Source organism: Phycodurus eques, chromosome 8 (assembly GCF_024500275.1).
Source record: "Phycodurus eques isolate BA_2022a chromosome 8, UOR_Pequ_1.1, whole genome shotgun sequence".
In the NCBI taxonomy this organism is placed as follows: Eukaryota; Metazoa; Chordata; class Actinopteri; order Syngnathiformes; family Syngnathidae; genus Phycodurus; species Phycodurus eques.
Window position 1 is genome coordinate 17848875 of NC_084532.1, and position 20909 is coordinate 17869783.

The window sequence follows — 20909 nt, forward strand, 5'->3', positions numbered from 1 at the left end:
TCGTAAGTGTGTCTGCTTTACTTTCTGGTAATGCTTTCATCAACCTTAAATATGTGATTTTGATGAATAAAAAACAAATAATATCAAGACAGATCACCCAAAACACTCTGGGGCTTGAGGACTGTTCTGGCAATGTAACTGCAGTTAAACTATATTTTGTTGTCATAATTCATTTGTATTGACTTTTCGTCTTTATTTTTTTTGTGCTTTTACCAGTTGTGGTGCAGTGGGTTTGGAAAAAAGTAACAAGAAGGGTGACCGCAGGGTGAAAATAGTACTCTCGCAGATGACTTTCCATTGTCGCTGGTTGTAAGGTTAAGACTATACTTTCAGGGATCATTTCTATAGTTCTTGACTGGAGAAATGCGTTTCTAAAGTGTATGGTCTCGCCAACTACGATGACGAGAGACGATATTCCTTTCTGAGCGTGAAGCTGGCAGAGAGTAATGAATCTTTCATTTGCTCTCTGCCATTGATGAACGTTCACTGCTTCGAAATGGAGTAATGATGGAAGGAATATGTTCAGAGTAGTTTTGCATACAGGTCTAAATAAAAAATTTGAAGCTTGGTGGGGCACATATTCACCGACAGTAATACTGCAATGTTGATATATACTGTTTCTGAAGACAAACGTTGCTGTTGCATTTTGTCACGTTTTACCCAACGATCAGTGGTTTTGCTTTTTCCACGTTTAAACTCAGCTGAAGCACTCGTGGGTGCGAATTCCGCATCTGAGTTTACTCATAAGTGTGTCTGCTTTACTTTCTGGTAATACTTTAATCAACCTTAAATATGTGATTTTGAAGGACAAAAGACAAATCATATCAAGACAGATCACCCAAAACACTCTGGGGCTTGAGTACTGTACTAGCAATGTAACTGCAGTTAAACTATATTTTGTTGTCACAATTCATTTGTATTGAATTTTCGTCTTCATTGTTTTCTGCTTTTACCAGTTGTGGTGCAGTGGGTGTTGAAAAAAAACTTACAAGAAGGGTGACCTCAGGGTGAAAATAGTACTCTCGCAGATGACTTTCCATTGTCGCTGGTTGTAAGGTTAAGACTATACTTTCAGGGATCATTTCTATAGGTCTTGACTGGAGAAATGCGTTTTTAAAGTGTATGGTCTCGCCAACTACGATGACGAGAGACGATATTCCTTTCTGAGCGTGAAGCTGGCAGAGAGTAATTAATCTTTCATTTGCTCTCTGCCATTGATGAATGTTCACTGCTTCAAAAAGGAGCATTGATGGAAGGAATATGTTCAGAGTAGTTCTCCATTCAGTTCTAAATTCAAAATTTTAATGTAAAGTTTGACAGTAATATTGCAATGCAATTTCCACGTTTAAACTCAGCTGAAGCACTCGTGGCTGGGAATTCGGCATCTGAGTTTACACGTAAGTGTGTCTGTTTTGCTTTCTGGTAAGACTTTCATCAACCTTAAATATGTGATTTTGATGAACAAAAGACAAATCATATCAAGACAGATCACCCAAAACACTCTGGGGCTTGAGTACTGTACTGGCAATGTAACTGCAGTTAAACTATATTTTGTTGTCACAATTCATTTGTATTGACTTTTCGTCTTCGTTGTTTTCTGCTTTTACCAGTTGTGGGTGTTGAAAAAAACTTACAAGGGTGACCTCAGGGTGAAAATAGTACTCTCGCAGATGACTTTCCATTGTCGTTGGGTGCTGGGTTAAGACTATACTTTCAGGGATCATTTCTATAGTTCTTGACTTGAGGAATGTGTTTCAAAAGTGTACGGTCTCGCAAGCTACGATGACGAGAGACGATATTCCTTTCTGAGCGTGAAGCTGGCAGAGAGTAATGAATCTTTCATTTGCTCTCTGCCATTGATGAACGTTCGCTGCTTCAAAAAGGAGCATTGATGGAAGGAATATGTTCAGAGTAGTTCTGCATACCGGTCTAAATTAGAAATTTGAATTTAAAGTTTGACAGTAATATTGCAATGCAATTTCCACGTTTAAACTCAGCTGAAGCACTCGTGGCTGCGAATTCCGCATCTGAGTTTACACGTAAGTGTGTCTGTTTTGCTTTCTGGTAAGACTTTCATCAACCTTAAATATGTGATTTTGATGAATAAAAAACAAATAATATCAAGACAGATCACCCAAAACACTCTGGGGCTTGAGGACTGTTCTGGCAATGTAACTGCAGTTAAACTATATTTTGTTGTCACAATTCATTTGTATTGACTTTTCGTCTTCATTGTTTTCTGCTTTTACCAGTTGTGGGTGTTGAAAAAAACTTACAAGAAGGGTGACCTCAGGGTGAAAATAGTACTCTCGCAGATGACTTTCCATTGTCGCTGGTTGTAAGGTTAAGACTATACTTTCAGGGATCATTTCTATAGTTCTTGACTTGAGAAATGCGTTTCTAAAGTGTATGGTCTCGCCAACTACGATGACGAGAGACGATATTCCTTTCTGAGCGTGAAGCTGGCAGAGAGTAATGAATCTTTCATTTGCTCTCTGCCATTGATGAACGTTCACTGCTTCAAAAAGGAGCATTGATGGAAGGAATATGTTCAGAGTAGTTCTGCATACAGCCCTAAATTCAAAATTTTAATGTAAAGTTTGGAGAGGCACATATTCATCGACAGTAATATTGCAATGCTGATTATATACTGTTTCTGAAGACAATAGTTGCAGTTTGTCACATTTTACCCAACAATCAGTGGTTTTGATTTTTCCACGTTTAAACTCCGCTGAAGCACTCGTGGCTGCGAATTCCGCATCTGAGTTTACACGTAAGTGTGTCTGTTTTGCTTTCTGGTAAGACTTTCATCAACCTTAAATATGTGATTTTGATGAATAAAAAACAAATAATATCAAGACAGATCACCCAAAACACTCTGGGGCTTGAGGACTGTTCTGGCAATGTAACTGCAGTTAAACTATATTTTGTTGTCATAATTCATTTGTATTGACTTTTCGTCTTTATTTTTTTTGTGCTTTTACCAGTTGTGGTGCAGTGGGTTTGGAACAAAGTAACAAGAAGGGTGACCTCAGGGTGAAAATAGTACTCTCGCAGATGACTTTCCATTGTTGTTGGGTGCTGGGTTAAGACTATACTTTCAGGGATCATTTCTATAGTTCTTGACTTGAGGAATGTGTTTCAAAAGTGTACGGTCTCGCAAACTACGATGACGAGAGACGATATTCCTTTCTGAGCGTGAAGCTGGCAGAGAGTAATGAATCTTTCATTTGCTCTCTTCCATTGATGAACGTTCACTGCTTCAAAATGGAGTAATGATGGAAGGAATATGTTCAGAGTAGTTCTCCATTCAGTTCTAAATTCAAAATTTTAATGTAAAGTCTGGAGAGGCACATATTCATAGACAGTAATATTGCAATGCTGATATATACTGTTTCTGAAGACAATTATTGCAGTTGCATTTTGTCACGTTTTACCCAACGATCAGTGGTTTTGCTTTTTCCACGTTTAAACTCAGCTGAAGCACTCATGGCTGCGAATTCCGCATCTGAGTTTACACGTAAGTGTGTCTGTTTTGCTTTCTGGTAATACTTTCATCAACCTTAAATATGTGATTTTGATGAATAAAAAACTAATCATATCAAGACAGATCACCCAAAACACTCTGGGGCTTGAGGACTGTTCTGGCAATGTAACTGCAGTTAAACTATATTTTGTTGTCACAATTCATTTGTATTGACTTTTTGTCTTCATTGTTTTCTGCTTTTACCAGTTGTGGGTGTTGAAAAAAACTTACAAGAAGGGTGACCTCAGGGTGAAAATAGTACTCTCGCAGATGACTTTCCATTGTCGCTGGTTGTAAGGTTAAGACTATACTTTCAGGGATCATTTCTATAGTTCTTGACTTGAGGAATGTGTTTCAAAAGTGTACGGTCTCGCAAGCTACGATGACGAGAGACGATATTCCTTTCTGAGCGTGAAGCTGGCAGAGAGTAATGAATCTTTCATTTGCTCTCTTCCATTGATGAACGTTCACTACTTCGAAATGGAGTAATGATGGAAGGAATATGTTCAGAGTAGTTCTGCATACAGGTCTAAATTAGAAATTTGAATTTAAAGTTTGGAGAGGCACATGTTCATCGACAGTAATATTGCAATGCTGATTATATACTGTTTCTGAAGACAATAGTTGCAGTTTGTCACATTTTACCCAACGATCAGTGGTTTTGATTTTTCCACGTTTAAACTCCGCTGAAGCACTCGTGGCTGCGAATTCCGCATCTGAGTTTACTCGTAAGTGTGTCTGCTTTACTTTCTGGTAACACTTTAATCAACCTTAAATATGTGATTTTGAAGAACAAAAGACAAATCATATCAAGACAGATCACCCAAAACACTCTGGGGCTTGAGTACTGTACTGGCAATGTAACTGCAGTTAAACTATATTTTGTTGTCACAATTCATTTGTACTGAGTTTTCATCTTTATTTTTTCTGCTTTTACCAGTTGTGGTGCAGTGGGTGTTGAAAAAAACCTACAAGGGTGACCTCAGGGTGAAAATAGTACTCTCGCAGATGACTTTCCATTGTTGTTGGGTGCTGGGTTAAGACTATACTTTCAGGGATCATTTCTATAGTTCTTGACTTGAGAAATGCATTTCTAAAGTGTACGGTCTCGCCAACTACGATGACGAGAGACGATATTCCTTTCTGAGCGTGAAGCTGGCAGAGAGTAATGAATCTTTCATTTGGTCTCTGCCATTGATGAACGTTCGTTGCTTCAAAAAGGAGCATTGATGGAAGGAATATGTTCAGAGTAGTTCTGCATACAGGTCTGAATTAAAAATTTGAAATTTGGTGGTGCACATATTCACCGACAGTAATACTGCAATGTTGATGTTTACTGTTTCTGAAGACAATAGTTGCAGTTGCAGTTGCATTTTGTCATGTTTTACCCAACGATCAGTGGTTTTGCTTTTTCCACGTTTAAACTCAGCTGAAGCACTCGTGGCTGGGAATTCGGCATCTGAGTTTACACGTAAGTGTGTCTGTTTTGCTTTCTGGTAAGACTTTCATCAACCTTAAATATGTGATTTTGATGAATAAAAAACAAATAATCTCAAGACAGATCACCCAAAACACTCTGGGGCTTGAGGACTGTTCTGGCAATGTAACTGCAGTTAAACTATATTTTATTGTCACAATTCATTTGTATTGACTTTTCGTCTTCATTGTTTTCTGCTTTTACCAGTTGTGGTGCAGTGGGTTTGGAAAAAAGTAACAAGAAGGGTGACCGCAGGGTGAAAATAGTACTCTCGCAGATGACTTTCCATTGTCGCTGGTTGTAAGGTTAAGACTATACTTTCAGGGATCATTTCTATAGTTCTTGACTTGAGAAATGCGTTTCTAAAGTGTATGGTCTCGCCAACTACGATGACGAGAGACGATATTCCTTTCTGAGCGTGAAGCTGGCAGAGAGTAATGAATCTTTCATTTGCTCTCTGCCATTGATGAACGTTCACTGCTTCGAAATGGAGTAATGATGGAAGGAATATGTTCAGAGTAGTTTTGCATACAGGTCTAAATAAAACATTTGAAGCTTGGTGGTGCACATATTCACCGACAGTAATACTGCAATGTTGATATATACTGTTTCTGAAGACAAACGTTGCTGTTGCATTTTGTCACGTTTTACCCAACGATCAGTGGTTTTGCTTTTTCCACGTTTAAACTCAGCTGAAGCACTCGTGGGTGCGAATTCCGCATCTGAGTTTACTCGTAAGTGTGTCTGCTTTACTTTCTGGTAATACTTTAATCAACCTTAAATATGTGATTTTGAAGGACAAAAGAGAAATCATATCAAGACAGATCACCCAAAACACTCTGGGGCTTGAGTACTGTACTGGCAATGTAACTGCAGTTAAACTATATTTTGTTGTCACAATTCATTTGTATTGACTTTTCGTCTTTATTTTTTTACTGCTTTTACCAGTTGTGGTGCAGTGGGTTTGGAAAAAAGTAACAAGAAGGGTGACCTCAGGGTGAAAATAGTACTCTCGCAGATGACTTTCCATTGTTGTTGGGTGCTGGGTTAAGACTATACTTTCAGGGATCATTTCTATAGTTCTTGACTTGAGGAATGTGTTTCAAAAGTGTACGGTCTCGCAAACTACGATGATGAGAGACGATATTCCTTTCTGAGCGTGAAGCTGGCAGAGAGTAATGAATCTTTCATTTGCTCTCTTCCATTGATGAACGTTCACTGCTTCAAAAAGGAGCATTGATGGAAGGAATATGTTCAGAGTAGTTCTGCATACAGGTCTGAATTAAAAATTTGAACTTAAAGTTTGCAGAGGCACATGTTCATAGACAGTAATATTGCAATGCTGATTATATACTGTTTCTGAAGACAATAGTTGCAGTTTGTCACATTTTACCCAACGATCAGTGGTTTTGATTTTTCCACGTTTAAACTCAGCTGAAGCACTCGTGGCTGGGAATTCCGCATCTGAGTTTACACGTAAGTGTGTCTGTTTTGCTTTCTGGTAAGACTTTCATCAACCTTAAATATGTGATTTTGATGAACAAAAGACAAATCATATCAAGACAGATCACCCAAAACACTCTGGGGCTTGAGTACTGTACTGGCAATGTAACTGCAGTTCAACTATATTTTGTTGTCACAATTCATTTGTATTGACTTTTCGTCTTCATTGTTTTCTGCTTTTACCAGTTGTGGTGCAGTGGGTGTTGAAAAAAACTTACAAGAAGGGTGACCTCAGGGTGAAAATAGTACTCTCGCAGATGACTTTCCATTGTCGCTGGTTGTAAGGTTAAGACTATACTTTCAGGGCTCATTTCTATAGTTCTTGACTTGAGGAATGCGTTTCAAAAGGGTACGGTCTCGCAAGCTACGATGACGAGAGACGATATTCCTTTCTGAGCGTGAAGCTGGCAGAGAGTAATGAATCTTTCCTTTGCTCTCTGCCATTGATGAATGTTCGTTGCTTCAAAAAGGAGCATTGATGGAAGGAATATGTTCAGAGTAGTTCTCCATGCAGGTCTAAATTAAAAATTTGAAATTTGGTGTTGATATCTTTTACAGACAGAATTTCTAGGCGCAGCCAAGGTGTAGAGGGGGTCCGGTTTGGTGGCCTCAGTATTGCATCTCTGCTTTTTGCTGATGATGTTGTTCTGTTGGCTTCATCAAACCGTGAGCTCCAACTCTCACTGGAGCAGTTCGCAGCCGAGTGTGAAGCGGCTGGGATGAGAATCAGCACCTCCAAATCTGAGACCATGGTCCAAAGTCGGAAAAGGGTGGCATGCCCTCTCCAGGTCGGGGATGAGATCCTTCCCCAAGTGGAGGAGTTCAAGTATCTTGGGGTCTTGTTCACGAGTGAGGGAAGAATGGAACGGGAGATCGACAGACGGATCGGTGCAGCGTCTGCAGTGATGTGGACTTTGTATCGGTCCGTTGTGGTAAAGAAGGAGCTAAGCCGAAAGGCGAAGCTCTCACTTTACCGGTCGATCTTTGTTCCTACCCTCACCTATGGTCATCAGCTGTGGATCGTGACCGAAAGAACGAGATCCCGGATACAAGCGGCCGAAATGAGTTTCCTCCGCAGGGTGTCCGGGCTCTCCCTTAGAGAAGCTCGGTCATCCGGGAGGATCTCAGAGTCGAGCCGTTGCTCCTTCACATCGAGAGGAGCCAGATGAGGTGGCTGGGCCATCTGATTCGGATGCCTCCCGGACGCCTCCCTGGTGAGGTGTTCCGGGCACGTCCCACCGGGAGGAGACCCCGGGGACGACCCAGGACACGCTGGAGAGACTACGTCCTTCGGCTGGCCTGGGAACGCCTCGGGATCCCTCCGGAAGAGCTGGATGAAGTGGCTGGGGAGAGGGAAGTCTGGGCGTCCCTGCTAAAGCTACTGCACCCGCGACCCGACCCGGATAAGCGGTAGAAAATGGATGGATGGATGGAAATTTGGTGGTGCACATATTCACAGACAGTAATACTGCAATGTTGGTATATACTGTTTCTGAAGACAATAGTTGCAGTTGCATTTTGTCACGTTTTACCCAACGATCATTGGTTTTGCTTTTTCCACGTTTAAACTCAGCTGAAGCACTCGTGGCTGCGAATTCCGCATCTGAGTTTACACGTAAGTGTGTCTGTTTTGCTTTCTGGTAAGACTTTCATCAACCTTAAATATGTGATTTTGAAGAACAAAAAAAAATCATATCAAGACAGATCACCCAAAACACTCTGGGGCTTGAATACTGTACTGACAATGTAACTGCAGTTAAACTATATTTTGTTGTCACAATTCATTTGTATTGAGTTTTCGTCTTCATTGTTTTCTGCTTTTACCAGTTGTGGGTGTTGAAAAAAACTTACAAGAAGGGTGACCTCAGGGTGAAAATAGTACTCTCGCAGATGACTTTCCATTGTCGCTGGTTGTAAGGTTAAGACTATACTTTCAGGGATCATTTCTATAGTTCTTGACTTGAGGAATGTGTTTCAAAAGTGTACGGTCTCGCAAACTACGATGATGAGAGACGATATTCCTTTCTGAGCGTGAAGCTGGCAGAGAGTAATGAATCTTTCATTTGCTCTCTTCCATTGATGAACGTTCACTGCTTCAAAAAGGAGCATTGATGGAAGGAATATGTTCAGAGTAGTTCTGCATACAGGTCTAAATTTAAAGTTTGAATTTAAAGTTTGCAGGGGTGAATGTTTGTAGACAGTAAAATTGCAATTCTGTTTAATAATGTTTCTGGGGCTGATAGTTATGGTAGTATTTTGTTGTTACATTTTTTTTTAAGTGTGTCAGTTTAACTTTCTGGTAATACTTTGATCAACCTTAAATATGTGATTTTGATTAATCAAAACAGTATCAAGACAGATCACCCAAAACACTCTGGGGCTTGAGTACTGGCAATGTAACTGCATTTAAACTATATTTTGTTGTCAAAATTCATTTGTATTGGCTTTTCGTCTTTGTTTTTACTGTTTTCACCAGTCGTGGTGCGGTGGGTTTGGAAAAAGTAACTACAAGGGTGACCTCTGGGTGGAAATTGTACTCTCACATGTGACTTCCTTCAGCTGCCGGTAGGAAGGTTATAACTATACTTTCAGGGATCATTTCTATAGATCGTGACTTGTGAAATGTGTTTGGTTTCACTCGCTGCAATGCTGAGAAGGTGATATTTTCTCCTGAGTGTAAAGCTGTTGGAGATTGTTGATTCTATCATGTTCTCTGGTGGTGATCAATATTCACTGCTGTGGAAGGAAAATCTTGAGAGTAATCATTTCTTGTTTGTTCAAAGTAATAAAGTAAATATGTCATCTGTGAGTTTTGAGCGGCAAACATTTATTGTTTGAATGATCTTTGCGTTTTATAGCGATGGCCATGGCCATTCTTTTGAGTGTACTGAATCATAGAACCAGTTAATCAAAATGATTTGTTCACCGAATTGTTCAGTTCTTTTTCACAGAATTATTCAAGTATATCTCCGCTGTGAGCGAGTCGGCTGGGTGAAAATAGTACTCTCGCAGATGACTTCCCTCCGCTGCTGTTATGAAACTTATGATTGTACTTTTTTGAGATTGTTTTTCAAGTCATTCTTGACTTGAGAATTGTGGTCCTTCAGAGTTCGGTTTTGCTAAGTACAATGACATGAACAGATATTCCTTCCTGAGCATGAAGCTGGCAGTGGCGGTAAAGAATGATTCTTTTGCGTGTTCTTTACCACTGATGAAGGTTTGCTACTTCGTATTGGAGCTTTGATGGAAGGAATACATTCAGAGTAGGTTCACTTACAGCTCAAAGTAAGAACAATCGATCAATCAACCACAACAGATGTTCGTTGGTTTTGCTTCTTTCAAAGATAAACTCAAAATTAAAGCATTATTACCTGTAAATTCATGATAACCCTTTTCTGTAACGGTGTTTTACTTCTGGTTAATACTTTGGTTCAGTTTAAAGCTATAATCCAATTCCAATGAAGTTGGGACGTTGTGTTAAACATAAATAAAAAGTTGAGAAAGTTGAGGAATGCTAATCAAACACCTGTTTGGAACATCCCAGAGGTGAACAGGCTAATTGGAACAGGTGGATGCCATGATTGGGTATAAAAGGAGCTTCCCTGAATTTTTCAGTCATTCACAAGCAAAGATGGGGCGAGGTTCACCTCTTTGTGAACAAGTCGGTGAGAAAATAGTCGAACAGTTAATGACAATGTTCCTCAATGTACAATTGTGAGGAATTTTGGGATTTCATCATCTGTGGTCCATAATGTCATCAAAAGGTTCAGAGAATCTGGAGAAATCAATACATGGCCAAAAACCAACATTGAATGCCTGTGACCTTCGATCCCTCAGGCGGCACTGCATGAAAAACCGACATCAATGTGTAAAGGACATCAGCACATGGGCTCAGGAACACTTCAGAAAACCAATGTCAGTAAATACAGTTTGGCGCTACATCCGTAAGTGCAACTTGAAACTCTACTATGCAAAGCAAAAGCCATTTATCAACAACAACCAGAAACACCGCCGGCTTCTCTGGGCCCGAGTTCATCTATGATGGACTGATGCAAAGCGGAAAAGTGTTCTGTGGTCCGAAGAGTCCACATTTCAAATTGTTTTTGGAAATTGTGGACGTCGTGTCCTCCGGGCCAAAGAGGAAAAGAACCATTCGGACTGTTATGGACTAAGTTTAAAAGGCAGCATCTGTGATGGTATGGGGCTGTGTTAGTGCCAATGGCATGGGTAACTTACACATCTGTGAATGCAGATGTGTGGCGCGCGTGAGATTAATGCTGAAAGGTACATACAGGTTTTGGAGAAACATATGCTGCCATCCAAGCAACGTCTTTTTCATGGACGCCCCTGCTTATTTCAGCAAGACAATGCCAAACCACATTCTGCACGTGTTACAACAGTGTGGCTTTGTAGTAAAAGAGTGCGCGTACTAGACTGGCCTGCCTGCAGTCCAGACCTGTCTCGCATTGAAAATGTGTGGCGCATTATGAAAGGTAAAATAAGGCAACGGAGACCCCGGAATGTTGAACAGCTGAAGCTGTACATCAAGCAAGAATGGGAAAGAATTCCACCTCCAAAGCGTCAACAATTAGTGTCCTCAGTTCCCAAACATTTATTGAATGTTGTTAAAAGAAAAGGTGATGTGACACAGTGGTAAACATGAACCTGTCCCAGCTTTTTCGGAACGTGTTGCAGCCATAAAATTCTAGGTTAATGATTATTTGCTAAGTCTATCAGTTTGAACATTAAATCTTGTCTTTGTAGTGTATTATAGTTCAACCTAAATATAGGTTGAACATGACTTGCAAATGGCGGCACGGTGGGCGACCGGTTAGAGCGTCAGCCTCACAGTTCTGAGGACTGGGGTTCAAACCCCGCCCCCGCCTGTGTGGAGTTTGCATGTTCTCCCCGGGCTTGTGTGGGTTTTCTCCGGGCACTCCGGTTTCCTCCCACATCCCAAAAAACATGCATTCATTGGAGACTCTAAATTGCCTGCAGGTGTGGATGTGAGTGCGAATGGTTGTGTGTTTATGTGTGTGTGTGCCCTGCGATTGGCTGGCAACCAGTGTGTGTGCCCTGCGATTGGCTGGCAACCAGTTCAGGGTGTAACCCGCCTCCTGCCCGAAAATAGCTGGGATAGGCTCCAGCAGCCCGCGACCCTAGTGAGGAGAAGCGGCTCAGAAAATGGATGGATGGATGGATTTTATAAATTAAAAGCAATGTTAAAAACTAGTGCTATTCCACTTTTTGCAAGCCTATGTAAATCGTTGATGGAGCGGGCGCCATATAAAATCTCGCCACATTGGCAAGGGCTGGCCGTGCATTTGTGGCCATTATTATTGTTCTCATTTACACAGTCATTATTGTATGAGTATTTTCTCCTCCAGAAACGCAAAATAATGTTTTCTGAGCTTTTTATAAATGACAAAGGGCCGATGTTAAAGGAGCTGGCAGACTTAAATCAGCATTGTGTCAATTCTAGTAGTGGCTTGGGTGAAGATGAATGTTTTAATATTTAAAAAAAAGTTATGGATTGCAGGTTTCAATGAATATGCGATTTCGATGAATAAAAACACATAATATCAAAACAGGGCAGCACGGTGGCCAACTGGTTAGAGCGTCAGCCTCACAGTTCTGAGGAGTGGGGTTAAATCCCCGGCCCCGCCTGTGTGGAGTTTGCATGTTCTCCCCGTGCCTGCGTGGGTTTTCTCCGGGCACTCCGGTTTCCTCCCACATCCCAAAAACATGCATTCATTGGGGACTCTAAATTGCCCGTAGGTGCGAATGTTGTTTGTTTGTATGTGCCCTGCGATTGGCTGGCAACCAGTTCAGGGTGTACCCCGCCTCCTGCCCGATGACAGCTGGGGATAGGCTCCAGCACGCCCGCGACCCGAGTGAGGAGAAGCGGCTCAGAAAATGGATGGATGGATGGAATATCAAAACAGATCACGCAAAGCACTCTGGGGCTTGAGTACTGGCAATGCAACATAATTTTAACTGTATTGTGTTGTCAATTTGTATTGACTTTTTATCTTCATCTTTACCAGGTGTGGTGTGGTGGGTTTGAAAAAAAAAACTAACAAAAAAGAAGAAGAAACTACTAGAGGGCCTTCTGGGTGAAAATAGTGCTCCCGCAGATGACTTTCGATGGTCAGCAGTGGCTCAGAAAATGAATGGATGGATGGATCTACCCTCATTTGTTGCAACTAGTAACCCATTTTCTTTATGCACACCACTGTCATCTGTTCGTTGTGGGTGATTGTTTTCCAAATGTGGAGAAGTTGTGAGCAAAACCAGTCAGTCAGAAAAGGCACGGAGCGCTGCACTTTTCTGGCTTAAGCATATGGGATAATACGACTCTGTGTTACTTGGCCGCTGTGGCAAAAGATGTCATTTATTATAGAATGAGCTGGTAATAACCGTGGGTGACTTAAATACGTCTGTGTACCTTATGACTCTATCCCCACCCATGCACAATTGTTCGTGCATGTAACCTGCTAAAACCACATTTAGTAATTGGTTTTGATATCAAAATAACAATGTTGTATTTACCAATATACACAACACTGAGTGATGCAACTCACCGGATGTCACGTCAGTAGGGCTTGCACGGATATGGCCAAAATGATCATCACGATTGTTGTGATATCGCTATTATTCCTCATGTTACGGAAAATATCTGTATTTTAATTGCACTACAGTTTTCAGTGCAAAATTCAACTTTAAATATGAAAAAATGATAGAATAATGATAAAATACAATCTTCCCAAGCATTTGGAATTGACCAAGGGTTAACTGAATAATATGCAATACTATTAGAGTGCAATCACAAAGCGCAACTCATGAGTTGTCCAAATTAATTTGTATGGACTTTTCGTCTTTAATTTCTTTACCGGTTTTGGTTTGGGGGGGGAGTGTAACTACAAGGGTGACCTTGTAGTTACTCTCGCAGATTACTTTCCATCATCGCTAGTTGATGGCTTAAGACTATAAGACTATACTTTCAGAGATCATTTCTATAGTTCTTGAGAAATGTGTTTCTGAGGTGTACGGTCCTGCAAACTACAATGATGAGAGGAGATATTCCTTGCTGAGTGTGAAGCTGGCAGAAAATAAGGATTTTATTGTATCTTCTCTGTCACTGATGAATGTTTGCTGCTTTGTAATGGAGCATTGATGGAAGGGTTAAGTTCAGAGTGGTGACTGTGTACTAGTTAAATTAACTACCTAAATGCACTCTTGATAAATATCTATAACAATTGAAATTAAATGTTCAGTTTGTAACTTTCAATAATGTAATTTCTTTTGTCTTCCTAAAAATAAGTCACGGGTCTGATTTTGTTATGAAAAATTAATTTTAAAAAAAAAATATATATAAAAATACTAAAATATGAAGTTATATGCATTTTAATAGAAAACAATGATTAATGTATATTTTTATATTGGTATATTTTTCAAATTTTAATTTACTTTTTATGGAACATTATATATTATAAAATGCAATGGTGGAAATAAAGGCCTGCCCACTAATAAACACATCTGCAGACATACATCTGTAGACGCTTGGGACTTTCTGCAGTTGAGTAAATAAATGTGCTTCAACAAGAGAGAAAAAAGAAAAGAAAAAAAGAGTGGCAAGGCAGAGTGAGCTTTAAAAATAACGCTGGTTTATAAAACCCAGATATGACAGGATCACCAAATTGTGTACAGAAATACAAACACATCATAGAGAGAACAGCGTTATACACTCAACATGTACAAACTACTCAATTGAACCAGGATGATCTACAATTAGACATCATTCTTTTTCTTTTTAGTCTTACTTGAAAATCACATTTAGCCACAATCTAGTTTTCTTACCAAGTAGAACATCCATCTAACATCACGTTCAGCTAGTCTACAGGAGAACAACTACTGCAAACACATACAGCAGGGGAGATGCACATCTACGAAGCACGTTAACGTCATTGGTGAAGAAAAGAAAAGTAAAAAACATCGGGAACTTCCCATAAATGGATCTGGGGAGATGTGGGCTCTTCTGCCGTTTCCTGTTCGGTGGGTCAAAGTGTGTCCGTCTACAACAACTCATGCCACAGCCACGACAGCTTCATGCACATTCACTAATGTACACTTGGGATAAAAAAATGAAACATTCAGATTACCCCCCCTCCAAATAACTACACATGAATAAGAGAGACTAACCCTAACAAAAACACAGAGAAACAAAAGCTACAAAATACTGCTTGTCCAAAATGGCAACATCAATCATAGCTGCTAATATAAATATACACGTCAGGAACAATAAATTAACTTCTATGTAAATTGTGGAACGAAAAGCAGCATGCAGGCAAGGCAACTGTGTCCAAAAACATCGTGTTGGCGGGGGTGAAGCGGCGTCTCGTGTATTGAAACAAAAGGGGGAAGCGTGACTTCCACATTTAAGCACATTGCACTCATCCTGGCCTTTTGAGGTCCACTTGTAGCACATAGATAGTGCACAGTTTTGCCTCGCTAGGAACATGATGTTGTCCTACTACTATGCACAAATGTCATACAAGTAAGACCCAGTTCTACTCGTGTAGTGAATTGTCTTACTAGTGAGAACAAAGAGCATACTAGCACATGGATTTTAAACTGGGTATAAAGGATTTGATACTTTATCATACTAGTAGGACAGTTGCTAGTAAGGCAAAACTGCACTAGGTGAAAGGTACGTGCTACTATTATTATTAGTAAAGGTTTACTAGTTAACATCTAGCATTTCACTAGTAGTGCGCAAATGTGAACTAGTGACGTTTTGCCACACTAGTAACATGTATTGGTCCCACTAGTATGCCAGCGTTGTCCTACTAGTTACTAGTAAGACGATAATTTTACTAGTGCACCCTAGTTGTTCTACATGTGTGCTGAGTTATTTTTTTTATATTTATTTATATATTTGTCTAATAGTGAAGACAAGGCATGTATTAGTACATGGACATTAAGCTGGATATCAAGGATATCCAATAAATGCATTTGAGCATTTACTCAATATCCTTGCTATCCAGCTCAACGTCCATGTACTAGTACCGTATTTTCACGACCATAAGGCGCACTTAAAAGTCTTACATTTTCTCCAAAATGGACGGGCCGCCTTTATGTGTGCACCGAGTTCCAACATCTATAAATGTTGTTGTGTGGCGAGCGCTCCGCTTGACTGACTGGGAGCATTTCCTGCCGACACGCTGCTTATACAGAGGAAAAGCGGGCGTGGCTGAGGACAACATGCAGAGGACGCTAAAGGCACGCCCACAGTAGGTATATAGCGCCGGGGTGTGCATTGTGCAAAACAACATCGGTTTGGCTAAGGACCCCCGAAAACGGCACCTACGAAGAGACAAGCTTACGAAGCACACTTTGAACTGCAAGCTATGAGCTACGCGGAGGAACTTGGGAATCGAGCAGCCGCGAGAGAATTCAAGATCAACGAATCCACGGTTCGCAAGCGGAGGCAGCAGGAAAACGAGCGTCGCCAAGTCAAGAAGACGAAGCTGAGTTTCCGCGGAAACAAGGCGAGGAACTCGAGCAATGGATTAATGTTCAAACAAGAGCCGGGAGAAGCCCTCTCTACACTCACCATTCGACTAAGTGCAATAACTCGGAGCTTGCCATCATTCCGGGTGGCTTGACGAGGGAAATCCAACCGCTGGACATCGGTGTAAACAGGGCGTTCAAAGTGAAGTTGCGAGCGGCGTGGGAGCCATGGATGACAGATGCTGAACACAGCTTTACTAAGACGAGGAGGCAGCGCCGGGCGAGTTACGGCACAATTTGTGAACGGATTGTGGATGCTTGGGCTAACGTGTCTGCTTGCACTGTTGTTCGAGCTTTCGTAAGAGGCGGCGTCATTTCTGAGGAGCCGCACGGCAACGAGACTGACTCCGACAATGGCGAGAGGGAACCTGCCGTCTTTGATGGAGAACTTGCCCAGCTGTTCATTTCGGATACAGAAGATGAGTACTTTGATGGATTTGTGCGTGAGGATTGTTCAAAAAATAACGTGAGTACATTCTTAAATAGTTCAATAAAGTACAACCGAACTCAGTTTTGCTCCAGCTGCCTTTTTAAAAACATTGTTTAGCGTGCATGCAGGCTAGCGTATGTTTTACGCTAGCGTATGTTATACCATGCCTGCACCCAATAATACGGTGCGCCTTATGTATGTGTTAAATACACAAATAGACCCAGCAACTGAGACTGCGCCTTTTAATACGGTGCGTCTTATGGTTGTGGAAATACGGTACACTCTTTGTCCTCACCAGTAGGGCAACTTTTACATAGTATGGCAACTACATGCTACTAGTGAGGAAAAACTGCCTTAGTTGACAACTGTGCACTACAAGTACTACTAGCAACATTGTAAAATTTAACAAGTGAATATTTAGCATTTCACTAGTAGTGCTAGTAGCAAGCTGATGTCCAGTAGTGCACGATTTTACCTCACTAGTAACATTTATTCATTCTACTAGTATGACAACGTTGGCCTACTCGTGTGCAGAAATGTCAGCGTAGTGGGAGAAAACAAACGGTATTAGTAAAACAGTTGTCTACTAGTGCGCTGAATTGTCTTACTAGTGAGGACAAAGAGTGTACTAGTACATGGACCTTAAGATTAAGAAGATATGGAATGAATGCTGAAACAGCTTTCCATACAAGCATTCATTTTGTACAGACTGGTTTTGGTTTTCACAAGAAATTGAGTAGAAACGTGTGTCAAAAAAGTCCAAACATTAGAAAATACATCACTGAGTTGGATGCTCCTCTCACTAGTAGAAACGACACTGAACCGGGACTAGGACAGTACAGTATTAATGCACATCAAAGTATTATATTACAAAGAAACATCCCTCGTCGTCTACATGTAGTTTGTGTATTAAATGCACTTTTCCTGCAAGTGCCTCCAGTGTTGCGACAGCACTTTTTAAATATCTTAGAACAACAACAAAAAAACGACAAACAATTAAAAGGACAGAAACCAAAAACAGTATAAAATAATAATCATTGAGGTCAAACCAGTTGATTTGTTCTGATATGCTGCGTGTTTCAAGTCCTTCCTCGGGTTTCTACTGAATTCTCTTTTTTTTTTTTTTTTTTTTTTTGATTGTTTCTTGTTGTCCCTGTTGATCCTGTAAGTAGTCCAGAAAGGCATGTAAACAGTCGTCTAATGCAGCTTGGTTAGAAATAAAAGCACATCATCGCCATGCCACCAAAAAAAAAAAAAAAACCTCAAATTGTTTCCATTTTCATCCAAAACACAAAGAAAACAATATTTTTGTTGGGTTTTGGAAAGAAAAACAAAAACAAAACAAAAACGGTGGCGATAATAGCTTTTTGTTGCATGGCATGCATGGATAGAGAGAAGGAAAGAAAAGGAACATTGTTGTCTTATACGTCGAGTGTAATACTATATTTGTGCTTCAGCAGATTGTGAGGATCACCACATTATGGTGTGTGTGTGTGTGTGTGTGTGTGTGTTTACATGAGGATGAGGTAACGAGGTCTTTGTTAGCCCCTCACTGGTTTCGTCACTGAGCAATGAAAAGTATCTCCGATTCTCAGGAAATTTTTCTTTTCAACATCTAAAGCCAAAAAACAACAATACCCTGTTGTTCTTGTTTTTTTGGGCATTTTTCTCTCTAAAAGCTCACAAAATTTGGAGATACATGTTTTTCCATTGCCTTTGTTTTTGTTTAGTTTTTTGTTTTTTTTAAGGGAAAAAAAAAAATCCTAAAATGTGCAAATACAATGTTTGTTTTTTAACATAAAAAAAAATCCACAACATTTGGAAATGCATGCTTTTCAACATATTTTTTAGATAAGAAAAAAATACCAGTACAACATTCAGAGATATCTTCAATATTTTTGTTTTTCAAATAAAAAGAAAAGAAAATCCACAAAATGTGGACATACATTCTTGTAAAAATGTTTTTTTTATATTCATTTCAATGTTTGTTTTGACAAAAAAGAAATTAAAAAAAATCCACAAATTTGGAGATACATGTTTTTTTAATATAAAAACAAAAACAAAATATCATTTGGAAATATATTCTTATTGTTTTCAATTTTTAAAATAAAAAGAAAAATATCCACTAAACATGGACATTTCTTTTGGGGGCGGGGGCGCAAAAATAATGACTAAAAAATAAATCACAAACTGTTGAAATGCATGATTTCCATTTTGTTTTTTACGATAAAGAAAAACACCAACAACATTTTCATTGTTTTCATAGTTTGCATGAATGAAAATAAATCTCACAAATGATGGCGATAAGTACTTTTCATTGCCCAGCAACCTTTTTTTTGGGGGGGGTGGGGCGGCGGCGTTTTGACTAAAGGTTAGAGATGGAAAAGAAGACCCATGTGGCGTGTATGTGTGTGAGTGTGTGTGGTTGTTTGTCGACATGTGCCGATGCTTGCTGGTGATTCAGCTGAAGGCCTCATCATCCGTATCCTCAATTAGAACCTTGGTGTCCTTTTTGGACCTGCAAAAAAATAATGAATATGAATATAGTTTTTAAGCCATTCATGTAACCTGGGGCCTCATGTACAAAGACTTACGTGGATTTCCTCCTAAAACATGGCGTACGCTCAAATCCAGAAAACTTCGTACGCACAAAAACATTCAGATGTATGAAACTCGCGTACTCGTGAATCCAAGCACATTTCCTTCGTACGTTCCAATCAACGTGGAAATGAGCGCACATATTGGAGTAGCTGACTCCTCCCTGTCCACGCCCACATTTGAATATGCAAATCATATTTAAATGAACCCTGCACCCTGAGATGCCGATCTCTGCATAATCAGAAAAAAAGGACAATGAGCAAGGTAATGAAGAACAATTATTTTTCTGAATGTGAAGTTGCTTAATGAAGTGGAGGCACACAAGAAAATCTTCTTTGGCACGCTGTCGTACGGCGTTAACAACACGCGAAAGAGGAGCGAATGGGACAGCGCGTGTCCGGCTGTCAATGCTGTGGAGACAGAATAGCGCGCACGCTGAACTAAAAAAGAAGTGGTCAGACATTAAGGTGGATGTGAAGCGGAGGACAGCTGCCCACCGCCAAAGTGTGGCCAGAAAAAGGTGGAAGAACCGGCGCGGAGGGCCTCACCTGTTTGAGGAGAGAATCGCTGCGATCACGGGGTGATGGGAGGACTCACGGCTGACTATGATCACCCCACAAGGTTAATACCATGTATTTTTAGAACTCATCACAAATGTGTTCATACAGTAACCTACACTCAGCCCTGTGAGATAAAGGTTCATGCCTAAATGTTGTATGTGTGGTATTTGTAATAAATAGAAGCAATAGAAGCACATCAGCATATCAAAGAGGATATCAAAAACGTTGACTCCTTTTTGATGACTCAATTTATTATTTTAACACACAGGAGAGGACACGCACACTGACAATAAATCATATTTTTTTAGGCGAAGAGGGGTAAATTATGTCAATTTAAACACATTTTAATCATGTGCAACCGATGTACATGTTCAAATGAAGTAAATTCAAAGGACTCTTTTTCTTTTTTTTTTCAGTGCATGTGCTGGAGTCACGACGCGATTATGAAGGCAATAGGCGGCATAAATGATCGCCTTGATCCATTAATAAGTGTCCTCACAAATATCAGTGGTTCATTAAATACACCGGTTAACAAATGAATTCTCAGTCCTTGCCTCAATTGCATTGTTGAAATCAAATGTTGCCGGGCATGAATTGTTCATCGGTGCTAATTATTCATGTGTCTCCGATTTATGAGAACAGTTTCCCAGCATCACCTCTAAGTGTCGCCAAAGCACCAAAAGCAGCAGAAACGTGCGTACGCCAGCCATGCAGTTGGCGTGAGGCACCGCACATTTCCACGGTCATGTCACTCTTGATACATCTGAACTTTGCCGTGAAAAAGAACGGACGCCGCGTTTTTGTGCGTACGCACCTTTTGTACATGAGGCCCCTGGTCATTGTGTCTTATCTTCCTTACTGAGAGGACAGTAGAGGGCGCCGCAGCGTGAGGCTGTAGGACCTCTTCCACGTCTTCTTGCCCGAGCGGTTGCGGACCCCGTCCTCCTGGTCCATCATCTGCTCCAGCAGCGTCTGGTCGTCAGCGTTGAGCGGCGCCACGGAAATATCTCGCACCGCACGGAACTCGCCGCAGTTGTTCAGGTGCTCGTTCTCCAGGCGGAAGAAATTCCACACGAAACGCCTGCAGAGACCAACGAAGATGGTCGCGATACATGCGACTGGTTGAGAGTCCAGTAAAATGGGTCCTCCTTCTACACAAGTTGGAATGTGTTGTAGTCTTAAACTAGCGATTTCCAAGCAACGTGCTGCTGCGAGTGTGCTTTCTTGTGTATTCTTACGCCA

The 20909-nt window shown here is 40.6% G+C and overlaps 1 protein-coding gene, 13 non-coding genes and 1 pseudogene across 16 annotated transcripts in view; 14 read left to right on the forward strand and 1 right to left on the reverse strand.

The window, feature by feature from the left end:
* The first annotated feature begins 317 nt into the window (after positions 1-317).
* LOC133406895 (small nucleolar RNA U3) lies at positions 318-532 on the forward strand. Its single transcript, XR_009769124.1, has one exon. It is a non-coding gene; the product is annotated as a small nucleolar RNA U3 (small nucleolar RNA).
* A 527-nt stretch (positions 533-1059) lies between these two features.
* On the forward strand, positions 1060-1274 carry LOC133406908 (small nucleolar RNA U3). The gene has a single exon (XR_009769137.1). It is a non-coding gene; the product is annotated as a small nucleolar RNA U3 (small nucleolar RNA).
* Positions 1275-1701: 427 nt separating this feature from the next.
* LOC133406881 (small nucleolar RNA U3) lies at positions 1702-1916 on the forward strand. Its single transcript, XR_009769110.1, has one exon. It is a non-coding gene; the product is annotated as a small nucleolar RNA U3 (small nucleolar RNA).
* A 430-nt stretch (positions 1917-2346) lies between these two features.
* LOC133406882 (small nucleolar RNA U3) lies at positions 2347-2561 on the forward strand. The gene has a single exon (XR_009769111.1). It is a non-coding gene; the product is annotated as a small nucleolar RNA U3 (small nucleolar RNA).
* Positions 2562-3088: 527 nt separating this feature from the next.
* LOC133406888 (small nucleolar RNA U3) lies at positions 3089-3303 on the forward strand. The gene has a single exon (XR_009769117.1). It is a non-coding gene; the product is annotated as a small nucleolar RNA U3 (small nucleolar RNA).
* Positions 3304-3827: 524 nt separating this feature from the next.
* Positions 3828-4042, forward strand: LOC133406892 (small nucleolar RNA U3). Its single transcript, XR_009769121.1, has one exon. It is a non-coding gene; the product is annotated as a small nucleolar RNA U3 (small nucleolar RNA).
* Positions 4043-4565: 523 nt separating this feature from the next.
* On the forward strand, positions 4566-4780 carry LOC133406896 (small nucleolar RNA U3). The gene has a single exon (XR_009769125.1). It is a non-coding gene; the product is annotated as a small nucleolar RNA U3 (small nucleolar RNA).
* A 531-nt stretch (positions 4781-5311) lies between these two features.
* Positions 5312-5526, forward strand: LOC133406885 (small nucleolar RNA U3). Its single transcript, XR_009769114.1, has one exon. It is a non-coding gene; the product is annotated as a small nucleolar RNA U3 (small nucleolar RNA).
* A 526-nt stretch (positions 5527-6052) lies between these two features.
* On the forward strand, positions 6053-6267 carry LOC133406883 (small nucleolar RNA U3). Its single transcript, XR_009769112.1, has one exon. It is a non-coding gene; the product is annotated as a small nucleolar RNA U3 (small nucleolar RNA).
* Positions 6268-6794: 527 nt separating this feature from the next.
* Positions 6795-7009, forward strand: LOC133406899 (small nucleolar RNA U3). Its single transcript, XR_009769128.1, has one exon. It is a non-coding gene; the product is annotated as a small nucleolar RNA U3 (small nucleolar RNA).
* Positions 7010-8427: 1418 nt separating this feature from the next.
* LOC133406884 (small nucleolar RNA U3) lies at positions 8428-8642 on the forward strand. Its single transcript, XR_009769113.1, has one exon. It is a non-coding gene; the product is annotated as a small nucleolar RNA U3 (small nucleolar RNA).
* Positions 8643-9082: 440 nt separating this feature from the next.
* Positions 9083-9269, forward strand: LOC133406912 (small nucleolar RNA U3; annotated as a pseudogene).
* Positions 9270-9549: 280 nt separating this feature from the next.
* On the forward strand, positions 9550-9772 carry LOC133406911 (small nucleolar RNA U3). Its single transcript, XR_009769140.1, has one exon. It is a non-coding gene; the product is annotated as a small nucleolar RNA U3 (small nucleolar RNA).
* A 3725-nt stretch (positions 9773-13497) lies between these two features.
* On the forward strand, positions 13498-13707 carry LOC133406910 (small nucleolar RNA U3). Its single transcript, XR_009769139.1, has one exon. It is a non-coding gene; the product is annotated as a small nucleolar RNA U3 (small nucleolar RNA).
* A 3909-nt stretch (positions 13708-17616) lies between these two features.
* Positions 17617-20909, reverse strand: part of xpr1a (xenotropic and polytropic retrovirus receptor 1a) — an 87969-nt gene continuing 84676 nt past the window's right edge. Inside the window, exons 14-15 of one of the 3 annotated variants that reach the window (XR_009769065.1) lie at positions 19104-20748; positions 17617-19027 (exon numbers count right to left, since the gene is read on the reverse strand). Coding sequence is in view for 2 of the 3 variants with exons in the window: in XM_061684252.1 (XP_061540236.1) it covers positions 18970-19027; positions 20527-20748 (280 nt within the window). In the remaining variant the exon portion in view is untranslated. The remainder of the gene's footprint in view (positions 19028-19103; positions 20749-20909) is intronic. The other 2 variants (XM_061684252.1, XM_061684254.1) reach the window with 2 other exon arrangements.